At 37.6% G+C, this 23,747-nt stretch overlaps 2 protein-coding genes across 5 annotated transcripts; one reads left to right on the forward strand and one right to left on the reverse strand.

Moving 5' to 3' along the window:
* Positions 1–12,396: 12,396 nt before the first annotated feature.
* On the reverse strand, positions 12,397–13,152 carry LOC112786709 (uncharacterized). The gene has a single exon (XM_025830080.2). The coding sequence runs from the start codon at positions 13,150–13,152 to the stop codon at positions 12,397–12,399; it is 756 nt and encodes a 251-aa protein (XP_025685865.1).
* A 470-nt stretch (positions 13,153–13,622) lies between these two features.
* LOC112784879 (ultraviolet-B receptor UVR8) lies at positions 13,623–18,201 on the forward strand. Of its 4 annotated transcripts, none has more exons than XM_025828214.3 (5): positions 13,623–14,645; positions 14,740–14,916; positions 16,197–16,232; positions 16,356–16,513; positions 16,602–18,201. In XM_025828214.3, the coding sequence occupies exons 1-5, from the start codon at positions 14,552–14,554 to the stop codon at positions 17,877–17,879; spliced, it is 1,743 nt and encodes a 580-aa protein (XP_025683999.1). In that variant the 5' UTR covers positions 13,623–14,551; the 3' UTR covers positions 17,880–18,201. The 4 variants fall into 4 exon arrangements, with proteins under 4 accessions (XP_025683999.1, XP_072086198.1, XP_072086199.1 ...); XM_072230098.1 differs by having other exon boundaries at positions 14,472–14,645; positions 16,330–16,513; XM_072230097.1 differs by lacking the exon at positions 16,197–16,232 and having other exon boundaries at positions 14,740–14,929; positions 16,330–16,513.
* The last annotated feature ends 5,546 nt before the right edge of the window (positions 18,202–23,747 follow it).

Raw genomic sequence — 23,747 nt, forward strand, 5'->3', positions numbered from 1 at the left:
ACAGGCGCAATGAGATGTTTGAGGTTCGCAAAATACAAGATGGTTCCATTTACACTGTTAACCTTGCGCAACGACACTGCAATTGTGGCCATTTTCAGGTCGAGCGACTCCCATATTGCCACGTTCTTGCATGTTGCGCTAACCAGCATCTTGATTGGCAAGTATATGTTCATAATGTGTACAAGATGTTTGAAATTTGTAAGGTCTACAGAGATGAGTTTGTTCTGATGGGTGATCAATCTACGTAGGCTAGATATGAAGGAGCGAAGGTGATCGTCAATTGGATATTGAGGCACACGACAAAAGGAAGATCGAAGTCAACCTGCTACCTGAATGAGATGGATTCGCGGGATATGTATGGTCCTCACGGTGTACTATATGTGGATGGAAGGGACATAGCCGTAGCCGATATCCTCGACGCACAGGTCCAAGCTCTGCCGGAGGTTAGTAGTGGTTAAGCTTTTTACGTATTTACGCATTTTAAACTAGTATGTAACTTCGTGAACTATGTAACTTTTTATGTAACTTTTTGCTTAACTTCGTGACCTATGTAAGTTTATTACCTATTTTAGACTACTCTATAAGGTTATTATGTATTTATGCAATTTATTTATATATGCGTTAACCTAAATCATAAACCCTACTTACGATAATAAAGACAAGAACAAATAGAAACATCTAAATATACAATACGAGATACAACACTGAATACAAAGCTAAACTCAAATAGTATAAGATAAACTACAAAAGGCTACTTCTTCGGCACCTTTTTCGAATACTGAGATGGGGTGTATTTATTTGGTGGCACAGTCTATGTCCATAAATTATACGGATGACCCTGAGACATACCGGCATCCAGACCATCGCAATCATCAGAAGCACCGACATCTGGCATGCTGACACCGCCAATGTTGTACAAACAGAAACCACTCATGCCCGGAGCACTCGCTCCACCATACTCATACTCGTGCTGCAGGTCATCTCCTCCAAATTCCTCTTCCAGCTGCGAGTATTCATTCAAATCGAATAACTCGGTACACGGTGGTGCAGAAGGACAAGGAGGATCTACATGACCCGGAGATCGATCCATCGAGAAGTCACTAGCATTAACTGATGTGGCGCGACAACCAACAAACTTCTCAGAAGCAGCAAGCCCTTGCTGCTCTGGCTCAAATAGATAATCTGTCCTTCAGGACCTGAGACAAGCTGATGTCATAAATTCCAACCAACAGACTGAAGTAACCATCGGCTAGAATTACCATCTGTGATATGTAGGGTTCTGCTACCTGCTGTGGTTGTGGTTCCGGTATGTATGGTTGTTGCTGATCAACTGGCCACTGCTGTTGTTGCTCATATACCAGAAACTGTTGCTGTTGGCCATAGGTCGGCACCTGAAACTGCTGGGCATATGCCGACACCTGATACTGGTACTCATACCCTGGCATCTAGAACTGGTGTCATATGCCGGCACCTAAAAGTGGTGCTCATATGCCAGAACCTAAATAATATTAGCACCGTTAAACTAGCATTCACAGTAACAATAATAATAATTAATAACGTAACAACACTGATAATAACCTTAATGATACCTGAAACCCTTGGTGATAGCCCAGTGCTTGATACTGGTGCTCATATCTCGGCACCTAAAACTGTTGCTCATGAGGAAGATTTTGCTGCTGAGGTCCAGCTGGTGATGATGGTTGTTCTTGTGGTTCATTCGCGTTGGCCTCTTCACCTGTAACTCTATTTGACAATCGTAGGTGATGCCCGTACTGCTGTGTGTACCACTTGTAGTACACTAAGAGAGGATGAAAGTCGACAATCTTGTTCCTTAACTGTAGTGTATTATAGTGGCCAGAACTCCACATGTTAATCCATTCATTGTTCCTGTCTCTCCAGTCATGGTTCTGTGGGTCGGTCAACCACCTGCAATGAGCATCACCAATCTGAAAAGCTGGGTCTGGTCGAATATATTGCAGCTCGAATTATTGTTTAACTCGGTCTGTTGGGTTCCACTCTATACACTTGAATGACACTAACGGGAAATTTGTGGAGCACATAAACAAATTTATGGCGAGGTCGTCAGGAACTACCACAGCCATATACGGCCGCCATATAAACTGCACATTAGTAACCACGAGACTGATTAGTAAAATTATTATTCTGAATAAGAAGCTTAATATAAGTTGTTAAAACCTACCTCGTTGACTCCCATGTCATCGAGTTGTCGCCTGAAGTGCGTCATAGACCTTCGCGTATATTTTGTTAGCCGGCGCCAATGACTCCACCTAAACAAGATTAGAATGATTGTAATCAGAATGACGACGACAACGACGACGACAACAACAACAACAACAACAACAACAACAACAACAACAACAACAACAACAACAACAACAACAATAATAACGATAAACAATACCGGCGCGCAAGTGGAACACGAACATCGACGAGCTCATTGCGAGGAATAGGTGCCAAGAACGACATACACTCCCACACCCAAACAAAAAGTAGAACGAGTGGCCCATCCATCTCTTTACAGTTGTATCGTGATGCATGCCGCAACGATATGTTTAGATGTGCCATGAAGAGTGTCCATAGGCTTGAGGCTCCTCCCACCTTTGATTACCAAATCCTTGATGCAAACCCTCATTGAAACTTTTATTTTCTATAACATATTTTGAACCAAACTCATAGCCAAAAGGGTGAGATTTCATAGTGAAAAGAGAAAGTAAAAACAAAAGCTAATAACAACAAAGAAGACAAACTCCTAAACCAAAACTAGAAAACAAACAAAAAGCAAACTATTCACAATATTTACATGTGAACAATAACCAATAACAAGTATACATTACAATTTTTCAGCAACAGTGCCAAAAACTTGATGGGTTGAATTTATGCCGGTCTAAAATTTCTCAATAAAAAGAAGCTCTTTGTTGCAAGCATAGTCTAGACCAACAATAGATTCTCCATCAAAGTTTAGTTTTGGTTGTCACAAGTTCAACCCATTTCAAAACAAAATAACCGGGATTAGAATCTCGGATCGTTCTTCCTAGTAATTGCAATCGAATGCTCAGTTATTGGTTATGAGATCAAGGGAGTTGATGATAAAAAGGTAATAATATAAATGACAATAAAATAAAAAAATAACTAAAGATAACAAATACTAAAGAGGTATTCATGACAAGGATTGAGAATCAAGGTCTTCTATCCTAGTCATTAATTATAGCACAATAATTATCAAGAGTTAATCCTATTACGTTATCCCCATATTGAGAGAAAGTCAAATAGGCCTAGTTAATTCCAATCCATAAGTAGCATCAATGGAAACAAGATTAACTAAAAACTCTATATCACCAACATAAATTGGGTATTAATGACTCAAGATTATCAAACTTCTCTTTTCAAGCCAAGAGTGTTCAAAATCTACTCTAAAACTAAGCCAACATTTTATCAAATACTTGATGTGCATAAAAAGAAAAGCATATTAAATTGCAATAATAATAAAATCTAAAACTACCAAATGTAAGAAAATAATAATAACAACTCAATTAAGCAACAATAAACATAGAAACATCAAATTGCATCAAAGGAATCAAAATTAACAAGAGTGTTCATAAGCTAAAAAGTGGCATAAAAGAGAAATTAACAAAAACTAAGAGAATTAAGACAATTGAACAAGGAAAAGTAAATGAAACTAGATCAAAGCAAGAATTAAAACCTAAATCTAAGAGAATTAGAACTAAATCTACCATAATTCTAGAGAAAAAATGGAGCTTTTCTCTCTAGACCTAAAGCATGGTTCCTAAGCTATACTAATTGCTCCCTCCTTGTTCCTTCTTGAATTTGGCCTAAAATACTTCAGAAATGAGTTAGATTTGGACTTGATGAGGTCCAGAAATTGCCAGCCACATTTTCTTTAAGTGAGTCACGTGCTTCGTGTCATGCGTACACGCGGCTCGGCGAAATCGCAGGTCACGCGTACGCGCAAGGTCACGCATACGCACAACCGGCAGATTTCCAAAACTTCATTTCTTCATGAATTCTCCACTTTTACATGCTTTTTCTTCATTTCTTCAATCCAATCTTTGCCCTCTAAGCCTGAAATTACTTAACAAACACATCAAGGCATCAAATGGAATTAAAGGAAATTAAATCTAGCATTTTAAGAGTCTTAAAAGCATGTTTTTACTCTTAAGCATAATTTAGGAGAAATTCACAAAACCATGCTATTTCATTGAATAAATGTGAGATAAGTTGATAAAATTTACTAAATTCAACACAAGATAAACCCTAAAATTGGGGTTTATCACTCACCAAGGGTTCCATGGTTGTTGCAAGAGGTACACGATACTCTACTCTTTATTTAACTCAAGCAAAGATTGTGAAAGATGTTATTAATGCTACTGAGATTGTTGATGGAACTGACTTATGGCATAAGATATTATGTCATATAAGTGAGAAATGCATGAATATGTTATCCAAAAGGAATCTTTTATCTGGCTACAAGGTTGCTTTACAAAAGTGCAACCATTGCTTTGCTGGGAAACAAAACAGGGTTTCTCTCAAGAGTCATCCACCTTTAAGGAAGTTGGAAATACTTGACTTAGTGCTATTCTGATGTATGTGGGCCAATGAAGACAAAAATACTTAGAGGGTCTATCTATTTTGTAACCTTTATTGATAACCATTTTAGGAAATTATGGGTTTAAACTTTGAAGGCCAAAGATCGAGTTTTGAATTGTTCAAGTAATTTCAAGCATCTGTTGAAAAAGAAACTAGGAAGAAGTTGAAATACATTCGTATTGACAATAGTGGTGAGTACTCAGGTCCATTTGATACTTATTAGAAAGAGCATGGTATAAGACATCAGAAGACTCCTTCGAAGACTCCTCAGTTGAATGGCTTGGTTGAAAGGATGAACAGAACATTGGTTGAAAGAGTTAGGTTCTTATTGTTGTAACACCCTTATTACTAGAATGACACGCTTCCGGCTGCGCCACTCTGATAGCAAGGAGTATTACGACGACTTCCATATACTTAATAATACAATAGAAGCCTTTGTAAAACTGAAACCGTATAAACTATTTTTTTAAAAAAAATATAAATACTTTTGTTTGAAAATGCCTATACACACACACAAACACACACACCCACACACAATAACTAAGTTCCTTATACAATAACTTACAAACATAATAATCAAAACTCCTAACCCTCTTTACAAGATACAATATTAATGGTGAGGGATAAATAAATGATAACTAAACTAATCTAACAATATTGTATAAGCAAAACGCAATTAAACTCTTTGTAAGCCTCTTCATCTGATTCCTGAAAAGATAAATCTGTAGGAGGGTGAAAACCTAACCACATGGTCTCACCACGGATTTTCAGAATTGTCATAAGAAGATATTTTAAAAAGAAAACTTTTTCCAAGCACAGTGATCATCATTGTCTTATGAATCTTTTGAAAACCAATGGTTTAACATTTCAAAATCCAAAACCATTTTTAAAAGAAATTAGTTAATTATCCAAATTCAAAACCTTTCTTTTCGTATAAGAAAATCTTAAAATGTTTCTTAGGCTGTATGAATGACCAACCTGTTCCAAGCATAGGTTCATTAAGTCTAAGCTGAACCAACTTGATTTTTCATACTTAACTAAACCTCAATCAGAAACCAATCACAGCCTCCCACCCATCACGCAATCAACCAATACTATCAACAATTCAGCACTAATACTCAATCTCAAAAGTACCACACTAGAACAAACACAGACAAAACAAATAAGAAAAGCATAGGTATAGATAGCAGTTATAGCAAATAGCCCAGATAGCAGTTAATAACAGTTAAGCAATTAGGCAAACCAAAACAAATTCAAACTCAAACAAAGCATACAAATGCATATGATGCATGCCTGTCCTACTGGCCGTGAGCTCACGCATTAGTTATACTGCCAGAACCCGACACATCCGGTAGCTAACACGGATACTGTCCCTCGACTGTGCATCTCCAGGAGGCATAAAATCAGGGGATTAGTACCATACCACCTTCTCTTGGAAGCATACACTAGGAAGAATAAATAGGGTGATTAGTGCCCTACCACCTTCCCCTAGGGAGGCCATGTCATACCGGTCGAGGGATTAGTGCTCTACCACTTTGCAGACAGAGAGAAAGAATGTGAGGAAAAACGTCGGGAGATTAGTGCTCTACCACCTTCCTCACATCCCACAAGATACAATCACAAAGAATACGGGAGAATAAATTGAGGGATTAGCGCCCTACCGCCCTCCCTATATCCAACACATCACAATCACAAAGAATGCAGGGTAAAATGATCGAGGGATTAGCACCCTACCGTCTTTCCCACATCCAATTCATCAATATCATCATTGCCATTAATTATGTCTCATTCATTCTCAAATTTATTATTATTCATTCACATTCGTTTAAATTCATAATTAAAAATCAACCCTCATCATCCTTCATTTAAATTCCATCATCATTATCACACATCACATTCCATCCATCAACAATCCTAACTCAAAACATAATTCATCCCTTTCTAAATAAATCAAACTCAAAATGTAATCATTTTCTTAATAACTTAAAATTAAATCAAATAACCCTTAAATCCAAATCTTTTTAAATAACCATTTCAAACGAAACCTCTAATTTTTATAAAAATTTGGGCAGCATCTCCTCTAAAATTCAGACTTTGCCACCCTTCAAGGGTCCATCTAAACATCCCTCAAATCCTTCTCAATCATTGCCAAATCGGAAATCATTTTCAATAATCAAACCGTTTCAAATATCAAATCCTTTTCAAATTTGTTTTAAACCAAATCCCAATATCAAATCGGATTTAATATCAAACCAAAATTTAATATTAAATATTTTCTAAAGTCAAATCATTTTAAAAATTAAACTGAATTCCGATAAATCTCTTCCAGTAATTCAAGAAAAAACCAATTCAACAACATTAGCCAGCTATTCAGAATACTCAACGTTTTAAATCGATCAATCAATCAATCAAACAATTTCATTCATCCAAAATAACTCAATTCAATCCATAAGACTTATGAAATCACAAAAATATACTTTTCACATTAATATTGACTTGTAACAACTCTCGAAAGTAAAATAAGTTTAAGAAAAGCGCTCCTACCTTGAATAATCGAAACCCATAAACCAAACGCGTCAAAGAAATCCTTTTCTCTCATCCCGCACTCAGCGGCAGCTGCAACCACAGCTGCACTCCACTATCCCAATAACCGCAGCAACTCTAATCGCTACATGCAACCTCAAAAATTCAACCCTATCGCAATAACGCCACAAATTTCTCAGCAACATATAACAGAAATAGCGACTAAAAGGGTTCGGAACAAGGAATATCTTACCGGACTTATGAATAACCGAGAAAACAGAGCAGTGGCACCTTCGGTGACAATGCAGCAACTTGAAGACAGTGTACCAGCCTCTCTTTCTCGCATGCAGTAGCGCCAACATCCACCACCGCCATCTCCTCTCCTCTGATCAAACCCAAACAGCGACGGCGGCAGTTTCTGATGGGTTCGACGGCGACAGCTCGTGAAGAGGGCGACAACGACAGTGTAGACAGCAGTAGAGGTGACGTCAACCCAGCAGCAGAAGTCCCTCTTGCGTGTCCACTTTCCTGCCCTATCCGACGACGATGACGGCGACAATGGAGGCTCCCCGACAACGACAAGGCGCGGCAACTGGGCAACACTGGTTCTGACGGCAGCGCAGGTCTCCTTCCACCTCTCTTCGATCGCATTGATCCCTCTCTCCACGACGGCCATGGGCTCCCCGCGTGCGACGAATCGGCGGTGGCAAGGCCTCTCTCTCTCTCTCTCTCTCTCTCTCTCTCTCTGTTTTCTTTTTTTAGCTGTGTGTGTAACAAAAGGGGATGGGGTGGTGACTGCGAAGGAGAAATTAGGGTTAGAGTTAGGTGTGTTGAGTTTTAGGGTTAGGGTTTAGGTAGTTTAGGTAATTTTAATAAAAGTAGGGGTAATAAAGTAATTGAAAACCAATATTAATCCAATAATAATATTTATAAAAATACTATTTAATTATCAACTTAAAATTTATTTTCAAATAAATATTCTAATTCAATAATTAGAGATACTTAAACTAATTTCCTTTTATTCATAATATAAAGTTCAAAATCTAAATATTCAAATTAAAGTATATAAAATTCTTTTTATTTTTTTATTATTAAAACTTTTAAATCAATAATAAAAAAGTACTCAATTAATATAAAAATTTCTAAAAATATATTCTCGAATAAATAAAATAAATCATTAAATAATTTATTATTTAATTTTCAAAAATCTGGGGTCTTAATGTCACAGTCTGGATTGGCAAAATTCTTTTGGGGTGAAGCTTTTAACACTGTTGTTCATGTCTTGAACCGGACACCATATGTTCCCTTGCAATTTGAAGTGCCAAAGAAGGTATATTTCTTGTGATCATTTAAGAGTCTTTGGATATAAAGTATTTGTTCAAATTTTTAAAGATGAGAGATCCAAGTTTGATGTAAAGATTAGGCAATGTATTTTTATTTGCTATGACATGGATGAGTTTAGTTATAAGTTTTATTATCCTGTTAGTAAGAAGGTGATTTGGAGTAGAGATGTTGTCTTTGTTAAAGACTAAACATTGAAGGATATTGATAATGCGGAGAAGCTAATGATTCAGCCTAGTGATGATTTTTCTGACTTGAATATTACTCTCTCTATGCCTATGGTAGAAGATGGTAGAGTTGAAACTCAAAATAATGAGCATGATACAGGTGCAAGTGAAGATGGAACAGTTGATCTGATACTTGATGAAGTTGGTGATGATGATCAAGATGAACAACCGGCTTTAAAAATTTTTGCAAATACACTCAGAAGGTGTACAAGAGAAAGGAAGACTTCGTAAAGGTATTCTCCATATGAGTTTGTTTTGTTAACTGATAGGAGAGAACCTGAATGTATGGAGAGGCTGTTGAAGAAGGAAGTAAAGCTCAATGGCTTGAAGTTATACAAGAAGAAATGAAGTCTTTGCTTGAGAATGATACCTATGAGTTGGTGAAGCTACCTAAGGGTATGGAAGTTTTGAAGAACAAATGGGTATTCAAAATCAAGAATGAAGAACACAATTCTAAACCTCAGTATAAAGCTAGATTGGTTGTTAGAGGCTTTAACCAGAGAAAAGATGTTGATTATGAGAAAATTTTTTCTCCTATTGTGAGGATGTCATCCATTCGTACTATGCTTGGATTAGTAGCTTCTCTTGATCTGGAGATTGAGAAAATAGATATGAAAATAGCTTTTTTTCATGATGATTTGGATAACGAGATCTACATGGAACAACCGGAGGATTTTGTTGTTAAAGGAAAGGAAGGCCTTGTGTGCAAACTTAATACTAGTCTTTATGGGTTGAAGCAAGTTCCAAGACAATGGTACAAGAAGTTTGAATCCGTTATGGGTAAGCATGGTTACTGTAAGACAACTTCAGATTATTGTGTATTTGTGCAAAAGTTTTCTGATGATGATGTTATCATTCTTTTGCTTTATGTGTATGATATTTTGATTGTGGGTAAGAATGTTTTGAGGATTAATGAGTTGAAGAAACTGTTGAACAAATTTTTTGCTATGAAAGACTTGGGTCCTGTCAAACAGATTTTGGACATGACTGTTACTCGTTATAGATATTCCAAGAAGCTTTATTTGTCACAAGAGAAGTACATAAAGAAGGTACTTCAAAAGTTTGGCATGAATGATGCCAAATGTGTCGCTAGTTCTTTTGCTCCTCATTTTAAGTTGAGTACCAAGCAGTGTCCAACCACTAATGAGGAGAAACAAGTAATGGATGAAATTTCTTATGCCTCAACTGTTGGAATCTTGATGTATGCTATGGTATTGGTACTGTGAGTCGTTTTCTTTCTAATCCAGGTAAAGAACATTGGAATGCTGTTAAATAGATTATAAGATATCTCAAAGGTACAACTAACTTGAGTTTGAGTTTTGGTGGTGAGAAACCTTTGTTAGTTGGCTTTACTAATGTAAACATGGCAGGAGATATTGATTCTCGAAAGTCTACTTTAGGTTATTCGGTCAAGTTTGCAGGGGGAGTTATTTCATGGCAGTCAAGGCTACAGAAGTGTGTTGTACTTTCTACCACGGAGGCAAAGTTTATTGCAACAAATGAAGCATGTAAAAAGTTATTGTGGATGAAGAAGTTTCTTGTAGCGCTTGGTTTCAAACAAAACCGTGATGTGTTATTGTGTGATAGTCAAAGTGTTATTCATCTTACCAAGAATTCTACTTTTCGTGCAAGATCTAAACATATTGATGTTAGGTATCACTGGATATGGGATGTGTTAGATTCCAAGTTGTTGGAACTTGAGGATGTTCACACTGATTATAATGGTGCTGATATGATGACAAAAGCATTGTCAAGAGATAAGCTTGAAACATGTTGTTTGATCGTCGGCATGGTGAGGGCCCCCACCTAGTCGAGAAGGGAAAGATTTATTGGGTTTTTTCTCTCCTTTGTGAGGTCCAAGTCCAATTTTTTTAGGGTGTATGTTTGCACCCTTGTGTCACTACTCTAATAAGATTTTTGGGGTCTTTTTGAGAGTGAGGGAGTAGTCACAAAGTGAGAGAGAAGAGGAAAAATAGAATTTTTATTTTTATGCAAAGCAGTAAATTTTAAATAACAGTTTTTCATTCGTTCATCGTTGGATCGACTTGAAATTTGAACTACATGTTCCTCTTATCTTGTTCTTTATGCTCGACGGTGAAGATGTTGATTGGAGATCTTCAGTGAGAGAAATTGAATTTACAAGAGAGAAAATAGATTTTCCATTTTTATATAGAGCAGCAAATTTTGAACAGCAGTTTCTCATTTGTTCACCGTTGGATTGGTCTGAAATTTGAACTGCAGCTTCACTCATCTTGTTCTTCATTCTGGACGGTGAAAATTTTAATTGAAGGTCTGCAAAAAAGAGAAATATGCTTCAAATAACAGCTCTGTTTTTTAGATATTTTTCATCTTCTTGCTTCTCATTTGTAAGCTTTGGTATCTTGATATTTTGGCTGGTTATATGCATAATTTGTGTTTTGTTTAAGACTCTCTTGTACCTCATTTAACTATAATGGAGCTATTTCATTAGTCTAAACGACTCGTAATTTTTATTTCTCACATTGAAGGAGTTTTCTCCGTTCAAATCTTGATGTGTTCTTACTACTGCTTTGCTTTATATATTTACTTGCTCATACCATATATAGTTGTTAGTGCTTTTATATTGTTCTTGTATTGAATATTTGTGTTATTTTCACTGCTAAGCTCTTTCACCTTTGTCACATTTTCATCCTTAACCAAAACGTGCTATTTGGAACCAAAACCCTTGCAATCCTTCATTAACTTCTATTATTCTTCATCATTAAATCGAAGAATAATGATAGTGTGGCTGACAAGTTTATTGCTGTGATGGGTGTAACAAAGGATTTGATATCAAACTAGCAGAAAAATCAGAAGAAAGTGGTGAAGCAATTTTGTAGCTTCATCTATGATTTAGAGTTTGTTCTGCAAGATGAGATTATTCCAAAGTCGTGAAATATGGTGGAATAAGCGAGTAAGAGGGTTGAAGTAATTCTTGGTCTATAATACCACATGCAGGAAATTTTGGCTTTTGATGCTTCTTCCTGTAACAAATCCAAATTTTCATCAATGCATTCCTACAATTTTTTTTTCTTTCTCTATCACCTATTTTGAATCCATCTTTAGTTGGGGTGCGGTGAGATTGCAGTGGTGTAGTGGGATTAAGGGGTGGGGTGGTAGTGAAGATCAACAAAACTTAAAAGGTATAGAGAAAACTTAGTCAAATCTTCAGAATGGCCTTTGTTCTTGAAAGTAAGATATGATCGAGCCAAGAGAAAGGATAAGGATCAGTAGGAAAACGTGCCTAGCTAAACTCCAAAACTTGAGCACAAAGTATGAAAGTAATCTAGAGAATTAATGTGGGATGAAGTGCTTGGCCACTAAGGGAAAATTATATTGAGAAGTGAACTTCTATTCTGTATTTTATAAAACACAAAAAATATTACTTATAGAAAAAATGCAGCACCATAACATCCATGCATTTGGGAGAGCCAGAGGGGATGGCAGTACCGCAGTAGACATGCCAAGTGGGATCTTGTTCCGATCCAAATTGTGGTGTCAGAAAGTCAATCAACTTCATACACAACACAGTTAAATAACTCTCATGAACACAACTTTCTAACTACACTAATTGCAACATAAATTAAATCTTTACATTTATTCTTCAGAATCAGCTCCCATTAAATGCTACCACTTTACAAACATTAAGTATATTGACAACCTAGGGATGATCAGTGCAGAGAGACGAAGAAGGGGGTGGCATGACATCATCATCCTCGCTAACATACGCGGAGAGGTTAACATACTTATCCTGTTCCGCCCTATTCCGCCACCGTGCCCTGCATATCACGCAACTCGCCGATCTCCTCCCACTGCTCCTCTTCCACCTCATAAGGCACTCTTCATGGATAGGGTTCCTGCATGTCCCACATGCCACAAGCTTCTCTTCCTTCCCCATCTCTTCCATGCACACGGGACACGTGGCACCCTCCTCCGTCTCGATCGACGACGACGATAATGACGATCCTCCTCCCTCCAAGAACACCTGCCGGAACCTCTGCTTCAGCGCGTCCCCCGCCACTGCCTCGGGGAGCGTGGGTGCCGCCATCAGGCGCTGGACCTGGCAGGGTCGGAGGGTCCTCCGCCTTAGGCAGGCGTCGTCGAGGGGCACGCCCAGGACACGGATGAGGACGAAGAGGATGTGCTTGCATGGGGTGGTTCGGTCCGGGCACGTGCATGATGGTGTGGACGAGAGGTTCACCGTGTAGACGTTCCCGGTGGCGCCAAAGACGAAGAAGGTGGTGGTGGAGCGGTGGAGGAGGAGGAGGCGGTGCCTCAGGGCACGGACTATCCGGTCTGAGATTGGTTGGCTCGGCTTGAACCGGGGGTGGTGGTGGTGATGATTCTGCTGCGACGAAGATGACGAGGATGACGAAGAAGAATTATTATTATCAGAATTAGAAGCAACGGATTCCATTGTTATGGAGAGAGGGTTGTTATGACAGTTGGTGGTTTTGTTTGTTTGTTTGTTTGTTTGTTTGTGGGGGTAGTTGGAAGAATGGGAATTTAGGATATAGTTATAGATATGATGGGAAATTGAAGGGGTGTGGTTAATTGTGGCTGTGAATATTCTTTGTCTTTGGGGGCACGTGAAGGGAAAGAGTAAGATCAGAGGAAGGAAGGAAGCTTTATTTAGTTAGTTTGTAGGGCGGAGAATTCCAAAGCGTAATTTGATGATGAGGTAATTACCCATGCAGCACGCTTAAGCTACCTGCCTAGCTAGGCAAATCAATCAAAAATCACATACCATTACGTGCAATTCACACATGTTGTTGTTGTTTTGCCAACTGCTTTTGTAGTAGTATGTATCTTCTATTTTGGGGGATAAGGTATATTCCTATCCTTCCTTTTGAAATTAGATAGCGTCTCATTATTCTCATATCTGTTGGAACAACTGAACAACCTTCATAAAATGTTATTTACCATTGTTCTTTGCAGCATTCAAAATGGTGGATATACGCATATCCTTATTCATTCTTGTGAATGAATTTGCTATAGTATAGAAAGGTCTAACCTGTTATAAATTATTTTACATGATTATTTTAAATAATACTATATTCTCATCTTTTTTTTTTGGTTGATGTCACACATTATAGAAAAAATTTCAAGAATCAAACAGAATTTAGTATTTTTAATCAGTGTTTTTAATTATTAATCTAATTTTTTATAATTTAATAATTTGACAATATCTTTTTAATTTATACTTTTAAATACTATTGATTAATTATTGACAAAAAAAATTCTAGTATTTTTTATATTATATATATTTTAAGAATTGAATTATTATTTTTTTTAAATTAAAAATGATATTTGAATCCGTAATAGTGTTCGTTGACAAATCACAATCGATTAAACAATTTTTGGATTCTTTTACCACTTAGCTTAACATTTTTTTAATATTTTAATCCGTATATAAAAATGTGATTACTTGCTATACTATTTTATCATATTGTCAAAGGATAACATTTCCCAAGGGAGAGTATAAAGTGGGTTAAAGTTTTATAACTAAATTACTTTTTATTTTTATTATTTTATTCCATGGTTATAATGAGAGAAATTGTTTATTAAAGTTAATTTGAAATAATATATAATAAAAAATAATATTGTCAATTATAGAGAAACAATATCCACTATCGAAATTATATTATTTAAGTAACTATAAAATAGAATAAATTAATACAATAAGAAAAAATAGAAATGATCTGCAATAATTGACGCGATCGAATCGAGCTTATCAGGAAAAACAGTCGACAGCATCTGTGTTCTGTGATGTGAGTGGCAGCTCAGCTTCTGGTTTTGCGAACTCGCCGGAGACCATGGACGACGCCGGAAACATTCCAAACTCCGGCAACCCATCGCACAAGGTCATCGCCGTCACTGCCGGGGAAGCGCACACTCTCCTTCTTACCGGTAACACCGCTATATTCAAAGAGACCCTCAAATTTCTCTGTTTTTTTTCTGTGTGTAAAAGAGGGAAATAATGTTCCGGTGTTGTTGGATGCAGGGGATGGGAGTGTGTACTCATGGGGAAGAGGAATGTTTGGGAGGCTTGGCCATGGTTCAGAAAAGGATGAGCTTTTACCAGTTCAGGTCAAGTTTCAGAACCCTAATGGAGGAGAAGCAGACACACCCAAAATTGTTGCTATTGCTTCTGGTGCTTATCATAATCTTGCTCTTGCAGGTTCTGTAACAGTGTAACTCTTCACACCTTCTCAATTTCCCTTTATTTATTTATTTATTATTTTTCTTTTTTGAAGTTAATTAATTTTGATACATTAAGAGTAGTGTAAACTTGTTTGCAGCGTCATCTAATCAAATTTGTGGTCTTATATGACCAATTAAAGTGTATGTATTAAAGTTTGAAACTTTTGCTGTTAGATTAGGTTCTGGGTAAAACTTTCTGCTGATAGTGTATGCAGATTGCATCTTTTAACTTTTCTAATCATGTTTCAAAAGATTTTTTTTTTTTCGGAAGAAAGAAATAAATAAAAAGCTATGGTTTTGTGTATTTGAACATAAGTGACAAAGGTGTTGAGTGACAACAGGGGAGGTAAGTTGGGAGTGGAGTGAAAGTGAGAAGATTTTGATTTTCACTACTTGGTACTTGTGGGTGGAACTTAAAGATAAAGGGTATGGTGTATGGCTTTCATTGCACCAAGCAAGAGTAAAATGTTATAATATTTGACTGATTCAGTTGAATTGTTTTGTGAAGTCCTTCAGTCTGCTTATACTGAAGACTTGTTTGGTCATATGATATTTAAAGGTTTGTATGCATTCTAACACATTTTACTATTGCAGAATTCTTAGATTAACCGGTATAAACAAATAAATGAAAGATTCACTACAATGTAGTATCTGGCTTTTTTTAGCATATGTTTAATTAATTTGATCAAAAGAGGAACAATTGAACCCTTTTTCTTTATAAGCTTATATAAGGGAATAAGGAATATATGATAAATTGTTATGTCAGCTAAGACATTAGAATGATTTTTAATGATATGTTGCCAGACTCTTGCTGTATTATTGGCTGCATTTTAAAACTATATGTAAGGCTACTTTTTGAGTAGTAATAGTTGCTAACATCAACTATATGAAATTAATATGGAGAAAAATATTTGAGACTGTATAACAAATTTTATGCATCTTCTTAATTGCATTGCAAGTGTAATGGTGTGAATAAATATGCCCAATTTTTGCCTTTTTTATGTCCTTTGGGTCTCAGAGTAAACATTGATAAGTGCTAACAAGGGAAGAAGAATTCAGTCTCTCTCCCTTCAAAAATGGGTCAATTACTATACCCTGCTTTTGCAAGAGTGAATATCATGTGGATGTCTTTGGAATTTTGTGCTGACATAGATATGTAGCACCATGAATACTAGGTATCTGGTGTAATCTTAGGCAGGTTCATCTTATTGGAATTTGTTTTTTGCCGCAATAACTCTTCCTTCTGTGTGTTGACAGATGACGGGTCCGTTTGGAGTTGGGGTTACAATATTTGTATCCTTAATATGCTGGGAGTCACTTAGTCGAATTCAGTTACGGATATTACTTATTTTTACTTTAAGAGTTTTGTTTACTTTATATTCATGATTAGTATCTACATCCTTGACTACTGTATGGATGGTCAACTTGGCACTGACGGAGAGGACACACCTGATGAAAATTCTATTGGTGGAGTTTATAACCTAGCGCCCCACTTATTGAATAAGTTTCCCGAGTCGCACCCACTTGATTCTTCAACTGGTGTCTCTGAAGTACAAGGAAAAGGATCAATTAAGGTACAATAAGAAACATGAATTTCATCCTAAAACATAAAACATCGTGAGAATGTCTTAATGTGTGTTTTTGCCCATTTAATTTTGGCAGATACATGCTGTCAAAGCAGGAGGAATGATGTCTATGGCTATTGATAATCGTGGCACCCTCTGGATGTGGGGAAACTGCCCACAAGAAAGCAAAGGTGAATTCTCTCTTGTAAGTAGTTTCATTCCAATGCCAATACTGGCCTTTCATGGCCTTAATGTTGCCAAGGTTGCATGTGGAAATGAGCATGTTGTAGCATTGGTTAGTGCCGGAGAATCAAACAATGGTGAAGATTTGGTCTGCTACTCTTGGGGTTTTAACAACCATGGCCAGTTAGGATTGGGGGATAGGGAGAACAGGGCACATCCAGAAGTTGTGAAAACATTTGATGAGGAGTCCCCTTGGACAATTTATGACATAGCATGTGGTGCTGCTCACACTGCCTTGCTCACTCGCAAAAAGAAATCTACCGAGTTGGAAAGCAAGTGCTGGACTTTTGGCCTTGGGGATAATGGCCAACTCGGGCATGGAACAACACAAAGCGCATTATTTCCTACACCTGTTCAAGACTTGCCGCAAGATATATCTCTTATTGGTATCGATTGCGGCTTGTTTCATACAAGTGTGGTTTCCTCATCAGGGGATGTGTGGTCATGGGGAATGGAGAAGGGTCTTGGCTTATGCCCTGATGCTGGTCGTGGTTCATCAGATTCTGGTGATGCCCTCTCACCCTTGCTTAAACCTTGTGCTCCATACCAACCTAAGTTTCCAGATCCGGTTCAAGTTGCATGTGGAGCTGCACATACTGTTATTGTTGCGCGGGATGGATATAAGGTGTGGTCTTGGGGTAGAGGGCGATGTGGAGTTCTTGGAACCGGTAACGAATTGGACTGTTATACCCCCACCAAGGTGCGGTGGCCTCCACCGACCGAAGATTCAGAGGAAGAGGAATCAAAGAGCTCCCTCGAGCAGGACAGAGAGAAAGAAAAGGAGGCCGAAGTAAAAACAGAAACAGATGAGAAATTATCCTCGGCACTGAATGAGCTGAAGCAGCTTCAATTGAAGCTATCCACAATGGAACAATATGCTAGCATACTTCATGGTTGTGTTTTCGGAAAACCTTTTGCTGAGCAAGATGTCCCTGCTTCATTGAAGGATTCAGGTTCATTCAACATTGCAAAAGAATGGGAGAACATGTTGGAGACTGCAGATCATAGGACGCTAATGAGGTTGGAAATGTTCTACCGGGACATGCTTGCTGGTGTGAAAGATAAACAAATGAAGAGAAGGATCAAGGAAATTGTAAAGGAGTGCCTCCAATCACCGGAGCCGAAAAATTAGTATGTATGAGAGGAACAAATTGTTCAACACACAAAAGGCAATGAGCTAGGTGATCATGTTCCAGTTTTGCAGGGTGGCATGGCATGCCTACTTATCGCTTTATTTGATCATTCTATTTTGCACCTTGCATCAATCCTCGGTGCCTCGTTCTATATGTGTATTGTTTAAGCCTAAAGATATGTAAAATTTGTGTCAATAACATGTATAAGATATGTATTCATTCCCCTTGTAGCCTGAATTTGATCCCAGGACGGCAGGACATATGTAAAATGCCATTTTAAGTGAGCTTTCATTTCGATAATAAAAAATATATTTCATCGAATTATATTTCTAGGAATATTATATTTGGAAACATTATTTCTAACTACAATAAAAAATTGTTTGTTTAATATTATAAATAATTGAAAGTTAATTTTAATAGTACGATGAATGAGTTACAAATATGTTTTATTATATATATTTTTAGAATATATCTTTAATTTCTAAACATCTTCAATGTCAATTAGGGGTGTTCATAAAAAAACTAAAATATAGTTAACCGGTTAAAAAATTATAACTAAATTTTGGTTAACCAATTTAATAAAATAATTTTAAAAATCATATCCATATTTTTTAGAATTGGTTAACCAAATTAAATTTTTCATTATCTTTCTCCCCTTCTCTCTCTTCTTTTCCCCCTCTCTCTCCCCCTTCTTTCCCCTCTCTCTCCCCCTTTCTTCCCCTCTCTCTTCTTTTCTCTCTCTCTCTCTTCCTTCTCTCTCTTTCTCTTTCTCACTCTTCCCTCTCTATCTCCTCTCTCTCTCTCTCTCTCTCTCTCCTCTTTCTGTCCTCTTCTCTCTCCCCTATCTGTCTCTTTCACTTTCTCCCTCCCTTCTCTCTCTCTCTCTCTCTCTCTCTCTCTCCACCTCCACTTTCTTTCTCTCTCCCTTATCTCTCTATCCTTCTCTCCCTCTCTCTCCTTTGCTCTCTCCCCTCTCTCTTTCTCTCCTTCTCTCCCCTCTATCTCTTTCTCTCTCTCTTTGCCCTCTTTCTCCCCCTCCCTTCTCTCTCTTTATCTCTCTCCTCCCCTTCCTTTCTACTCATCTCTCCCATCCTCTATCTCCTCCTCCTCCTCTCTCTCTCTCACTCCTCTCTCTCCTCTCCTTCCCTCTCTCCTCTCTCTCTCTCTCTCTCTCTCTCTCTCTCTCTCCCCTCCCCTCTCTTTCTCTCTCTCTCCTTTTTTTCCTTTTCTCTATTTCTCTCTCTCGCTCCTCTCTCTTTCCTTTTCTTTTTTTCTCTCTCTCCCCTTCTCTCTCTCTCTCCTCCTCTTCCTCTCTTCCTTCTCTCTCCTTCTCTTCTTTCTTCTTCTACTCTCTCTTTTCTCTTTCTCTTTCAGCCTTCTCTCACTCTCTATCCCTCTCCTCTCTCTTTTCTCCTCTTCTCTCCAAAGCGAGAGAGAGGAGAGAGAAAAGAGAGAGAGGAGGAAGACATAGAGGAGGAGAGAGAGAGAGAAAGGGGAGAGATAAGAAAAGAGAAGAAGGGGAAGAGAGAGAGAGAATAAGAGAGAGAAAGAGGGCAAATACCAGCTAACGAACCGAAGCCCCACCAATAACTAGGATTGCTCGGGGTTGGATAATCTATCAAATGTTGATTAAGTGTGGAGGATATCGGTTGTTTAAGGAGAGAGAATCGTTGGTTCCTCATTTTTCTTTTTCCTATCGTGAGAATTCTGCTCCCCCCAACAAGAGGAAAGACTTCTTTGTTGTCAATCGCTAGTTGGGTTTACCAACAAAGAAAAGCATGGGAGAAATGTGCCAGATCTTGACGCCAGGAGTTTCACCGGAAATCACGCTTTGACGGGGCGGGGTTGCGCGCGAGCCGAGTGCATTTGGATCTAAATCTGCGGTACACAAGAGTACTTCGCGCCATTCATAGCCATCAGGGATACAGCCCTCTTCCCTCAAGATGGTCCGTCTTGCTTCTGCTCGATGGAAACTAGGGTTCAAGTGTTGACTTTTTTAAATCAAGACATGGCGGGGCAAGATTTGAACCTGCAAGCTTCAGGTCATGAGCCTAACGAGTTAACCAACTACTCTACCCTGCTTCTTCCCCCTCTCTTTCTTTTCTTTCACTATTCCCACCTAGGTCCCCTTGCTTGCTTGGCCGGGATAGAACCAGCGCTTAGTAAGTAAGCGGCGCGGCCGAGAGAAAGAGAGGGAAGGGGAGAGAGAAAAAAGAAAAGGAAAGAGAGAGAGAGCGAGAGAGAGAAATAGAGAAAAGGAAAAAAAGGAGAGAGAGAAAGAGAGGGGAGGGGAGAGAGAGGAGGGAGAGAGAGAGAGAAGGGGAAAGGAGAGAGATAGGGGAGAGAGGGGAGAGGAGAGAGAAAGAAAGAGAAAGGGGAGAGAGAAAAATGGGAGAGAGAGAGAGAGAGAGAGAAAAAAAAGGAAGAGAGGAGGAGAGGGAGAGGAGGGGGAGAGAGATGGAGATAAGAAAAAGTTACTCGTATCATTTAGAAAGAAAATTATTTACATTAGAAAAAATTATTTATAGAAAATGCTGAAAAGAGATAAGAAAGAAAAAAGAACGAAGCAATGGAAGGTATTTCATTATTTACAAATGTTACACGTATCATTTAGAAAGAAAAAAAATTTAGATAAAAAAATTCAATTTAAAAAAATGTTAAAATTTTTGGGTTTTTGTATGTAAAAATTAATTTTTGTGTAAAAACCGATTTTTAATTGCAAAACTAATTTTTTGGTATAAAAACCAATTTTTTGGTGAAAACCCAATTTTTTGGTGTGAAAATCGGTTTTTATTTTAATAACTGGTTAAAAATCGGTTTCAAATTTTACTAATCGGTTAATAACCGATTTTATCATATACAATCAATTTGATTAATTAATCAAGACTATATTTTTAGATAACCAAAAAACTAGTTTGGTTTTTGGATTAACCAAACCATGAACACCCCTAATGTCAATAAAAGAATTCTTTAACAAGAAATATAATAATTGAGGGATATAATAATAATTTTATATGCTACTTTTTATTCTTTTAACATAAAAATTATCAACTATTTACCTTCCGAGAAAAAATAAATTTTAAGTTTTGACATAATTTTTTTTCTGAAAATAAATTATTACTAAATTAGATTTTGGATTTTCAAATAAATGAGATTAATATGTTTTTATAAACAATTTTTGAAAATAAGTTAATTCTTTTTTCTTTAAACGAACATCGAGTTAAATCTTAAAGTAATTCATGAACTTGCACTCGAGCCTTAAAGTGATCCCTAAAGTTAATAATTACTCAAATTTATCTCTGAAATTGCCCTCCGGAACTCATAGTAGTCCCTAAAATAATTTCTATTCATCCTTACCATTGAGAAAGACTGAAATGACGTCTTTTTGTATTTATTAAAAAAAAAAAAAAACACACTCCCCATCCCAACCCTTCCCCAGTTCACCTTTCCCTTCCATGCTCCCCTTCCCCTTCCCCAACCCATTCTCAGTTCCCTTTCCATTTTCCTTTCCCTTTCCCTTTTCCTTTTCCTTCTCCTTCCCCAATCTGAGGCCCTTTCCCTTCTCCAACTTGAGGCCCTTTCCCTTTTCCTTTCCTTTCTCCTCCCCTTTTTCCAACTTCTACTGCTCTATTAGTTTTTCGTTATTATTATTATGGCGCTGCACTCGGTGCCTTCTGTTTTTCAGCTGCACCGAGAGCCGTTACCATCGTCGATCTTAGCTTATAGAACCGACTCGCGTCTTCTACTCCAGTTCACAACTCTTGGCTCAAACAAGTCAGCGCGTTGTCGCGTCGCCTCTCTGCTTTTTCTTCTACACCAGCTGCGTCGCTATGTCATCGTTCTGCTGTCAGAGTTGTTCTCGAACTCGACCGATGTAGCAGAGACAAGAGTAGCAGCGGAGTTCGCCATTCTCAACCTTTTGATGTCAAACCACAGGTCCTATTTCAGTGATCACTTCTTAAGAAGCACATCAATTTTTCTTTCCTTTTTTTTAGGGTTAAGTACGATTTTGGTCCTTAAAGTAGGGGCTAAAAATTTTTTTCATCCCCAACTTTTGTTTGCTTACAAATTGTCCTCAAGGTTTAACTTAATTTTAAGATCGTCCTTTTTACCAAATTTTTTATTTTTATTCCGAAAAGACCCCTAACTAAAAAAAAAAGAAAAAAAGGGTTACGAGGGAAGGGGAAAGGGGGAAGGATATCATCCGGGGGTGTTTGGTTTGGGAAAGAAAAGGGAGAAGGGAAGGGAAGGGAAGGGAAGGGGAAGGGGGAAGGGCCATTGTCGCTGCTCCCCGCCGCCACTCCTCATCGTCGTTCACCGTTTCTCCTCGCCTTCACTGTTGTCGTCGCCTCGCTGTCGCCCTCATCTTGCCGCACCTCGACTTCGCAGCGCTGCGACTTGCGCCCTAGCTTTGCCGCGACGCGTCTGGCCTGCACCCTCGTGTTCTTCGTCGTCATCCAAGAGGTGGTGGTCGTGGTCGTGTGCGAAATCTGCAACAAGGGTTTTCAAAGGAATTTTTGGTAATTATATTTATGGATTTTTGGTTCTTGTAATTGAAGATGAATTTAGGAATTTCTGATTATTGCAATTGCATATGAGTTTTGTTAATGAAAGAGGAAGAATTTTAGTTCTGAGTTTTGTCAATGGTTCTGAGTTTTGACGATGATGATGATTTTCTTATTTTTCTGAGTTCTGAGTTCTGCATCTGGGTTCTTGTTTTTCTGGGTTCTTGATGATGATGATGATGATTTTCTGGGTTCTTGTTTTAGTCCATTATTGTTGTTGTTCTTCTGCTTCTAGTTGCTTTTGTTGTTGTTGTTCTTTTGATTCCATTATCCATTGTTGTTGTTGTTTTTGTTGTACTTCTAGTTGTTGTTTTATTGGTGTTGCATATGCTTCTGCTTCAACTTCTGGTTCAGCTTTAGCTTCAGCTTCAGGTTCTGCTTTTGTTAATTTTGAGGAAGAAGGGGGAAGAGTACTTTCGTCCGAAGGACGATTTTAAAATTAAGTTAAATCTTAAGGACGATTTTGTAAACAAAAAAAGGTTGGGGACGAAAAAAATTTTTAACTCCTACCTTAGGAACCAAAATCGTACTTAACCCTTTTTATTTTTTTATTTTTAGCTTTTATTGACTGAAAATTGATGAGTAATGAGAATGTTTAGTTAATTCATCTATGAAAATTGATGGTTGGTTGTGTATGAAGTAAAACAAAATGAGGTAATGGAATAATTAATTTTGGAATAAAGGAGGCAAAGAGAGACTGAGAGGGGACAAGAGAAGAGGAAGAGGCAGAGAAAGAAAAAGATAGAGAGGAGACAAGAGTATAAAAGACTAAGTTGAAAAAGGGAAAACGTGTGGCACAACACGACACCGTAACGGAAGCCGACAAGAAGTGGCAACAGAGAGAAATGGGAAGAAGAAGGAGCTCGAGTTAGAGAGGGGAAGACTCGGGTTTTCTTTTTTTTTTTTTTAAATAAATACAAAACGGCGTCATTCCAATCTTTTTCAATGACAATGATGGATAAAAATTATTTTAGAGATTACTATGAGTTTCAAGGATAATTTTAAAAACGAATTTGAGTAATTATTAATTTTAAAAATCACTTTAAAACTCGAATGTAAATTCAGAAACTACTTTAATATTTAACTCAGCAGACATCATAAAGTACAAGTTGACGATGTTGACATCGCAAAATCATGTGATTATTCTCATTGATAAAATATACACACATTAACTACGGCTGCTTAGGATATTTATTGCCAATAGCCCAATACAGCGAGTGTACCGCTCGTCAAACAGTCCAAGTTATCCACCATAACAAAATTATAAGTACTTTGACGAAAATGCCAAAAATTTCTCTTAAA

Source organism: Arachis hypogaea, chromosome 20 (assembly GCF_003086295.3).
Source record: "Arachis hypogaea cultivar Tifrunner chromosome 20, arahy.Tifrunner.gnm2.J5K5, whole genome shotgun sequence".
In the NCBI taxonomy this organism is placed as follows: Eukaryota; Viridiplantae; Streptophyta; class Magnoliopsida; order Fabales; family Fabaceae; genus Arachis; species Arachis hypogaea.

Coding starts and splice junctions, on each gene's coding strand:
- LOC112786709 (XM_025830080.2), bottom strand. CDS start 13,152: ATGGAATCCGTTGCTTCTAATTCTGATAATAATAATTCTTCTTCGTCA.
- LOC112784879 (XM_072230097.1), top strand. CDS start 14,552: ATGGACGACGCCGGAAACATTCCAAACTCCGGCAACCCATCGCACAAG. Junction 14,646..14,739: donor GCACACTCTCCTTCTTACCG/GTAACACCGCTA, acceptor TGTTGGATGCAG/GGGATGGGAGTGTGTACTCA. Junction 14,930..16,329: donor CTTGCAGGTTCTGTAACAGT/GTAACTCTTCAC, acceptor ATTCATGATTAG/TATCTACATCCTTGACTACT.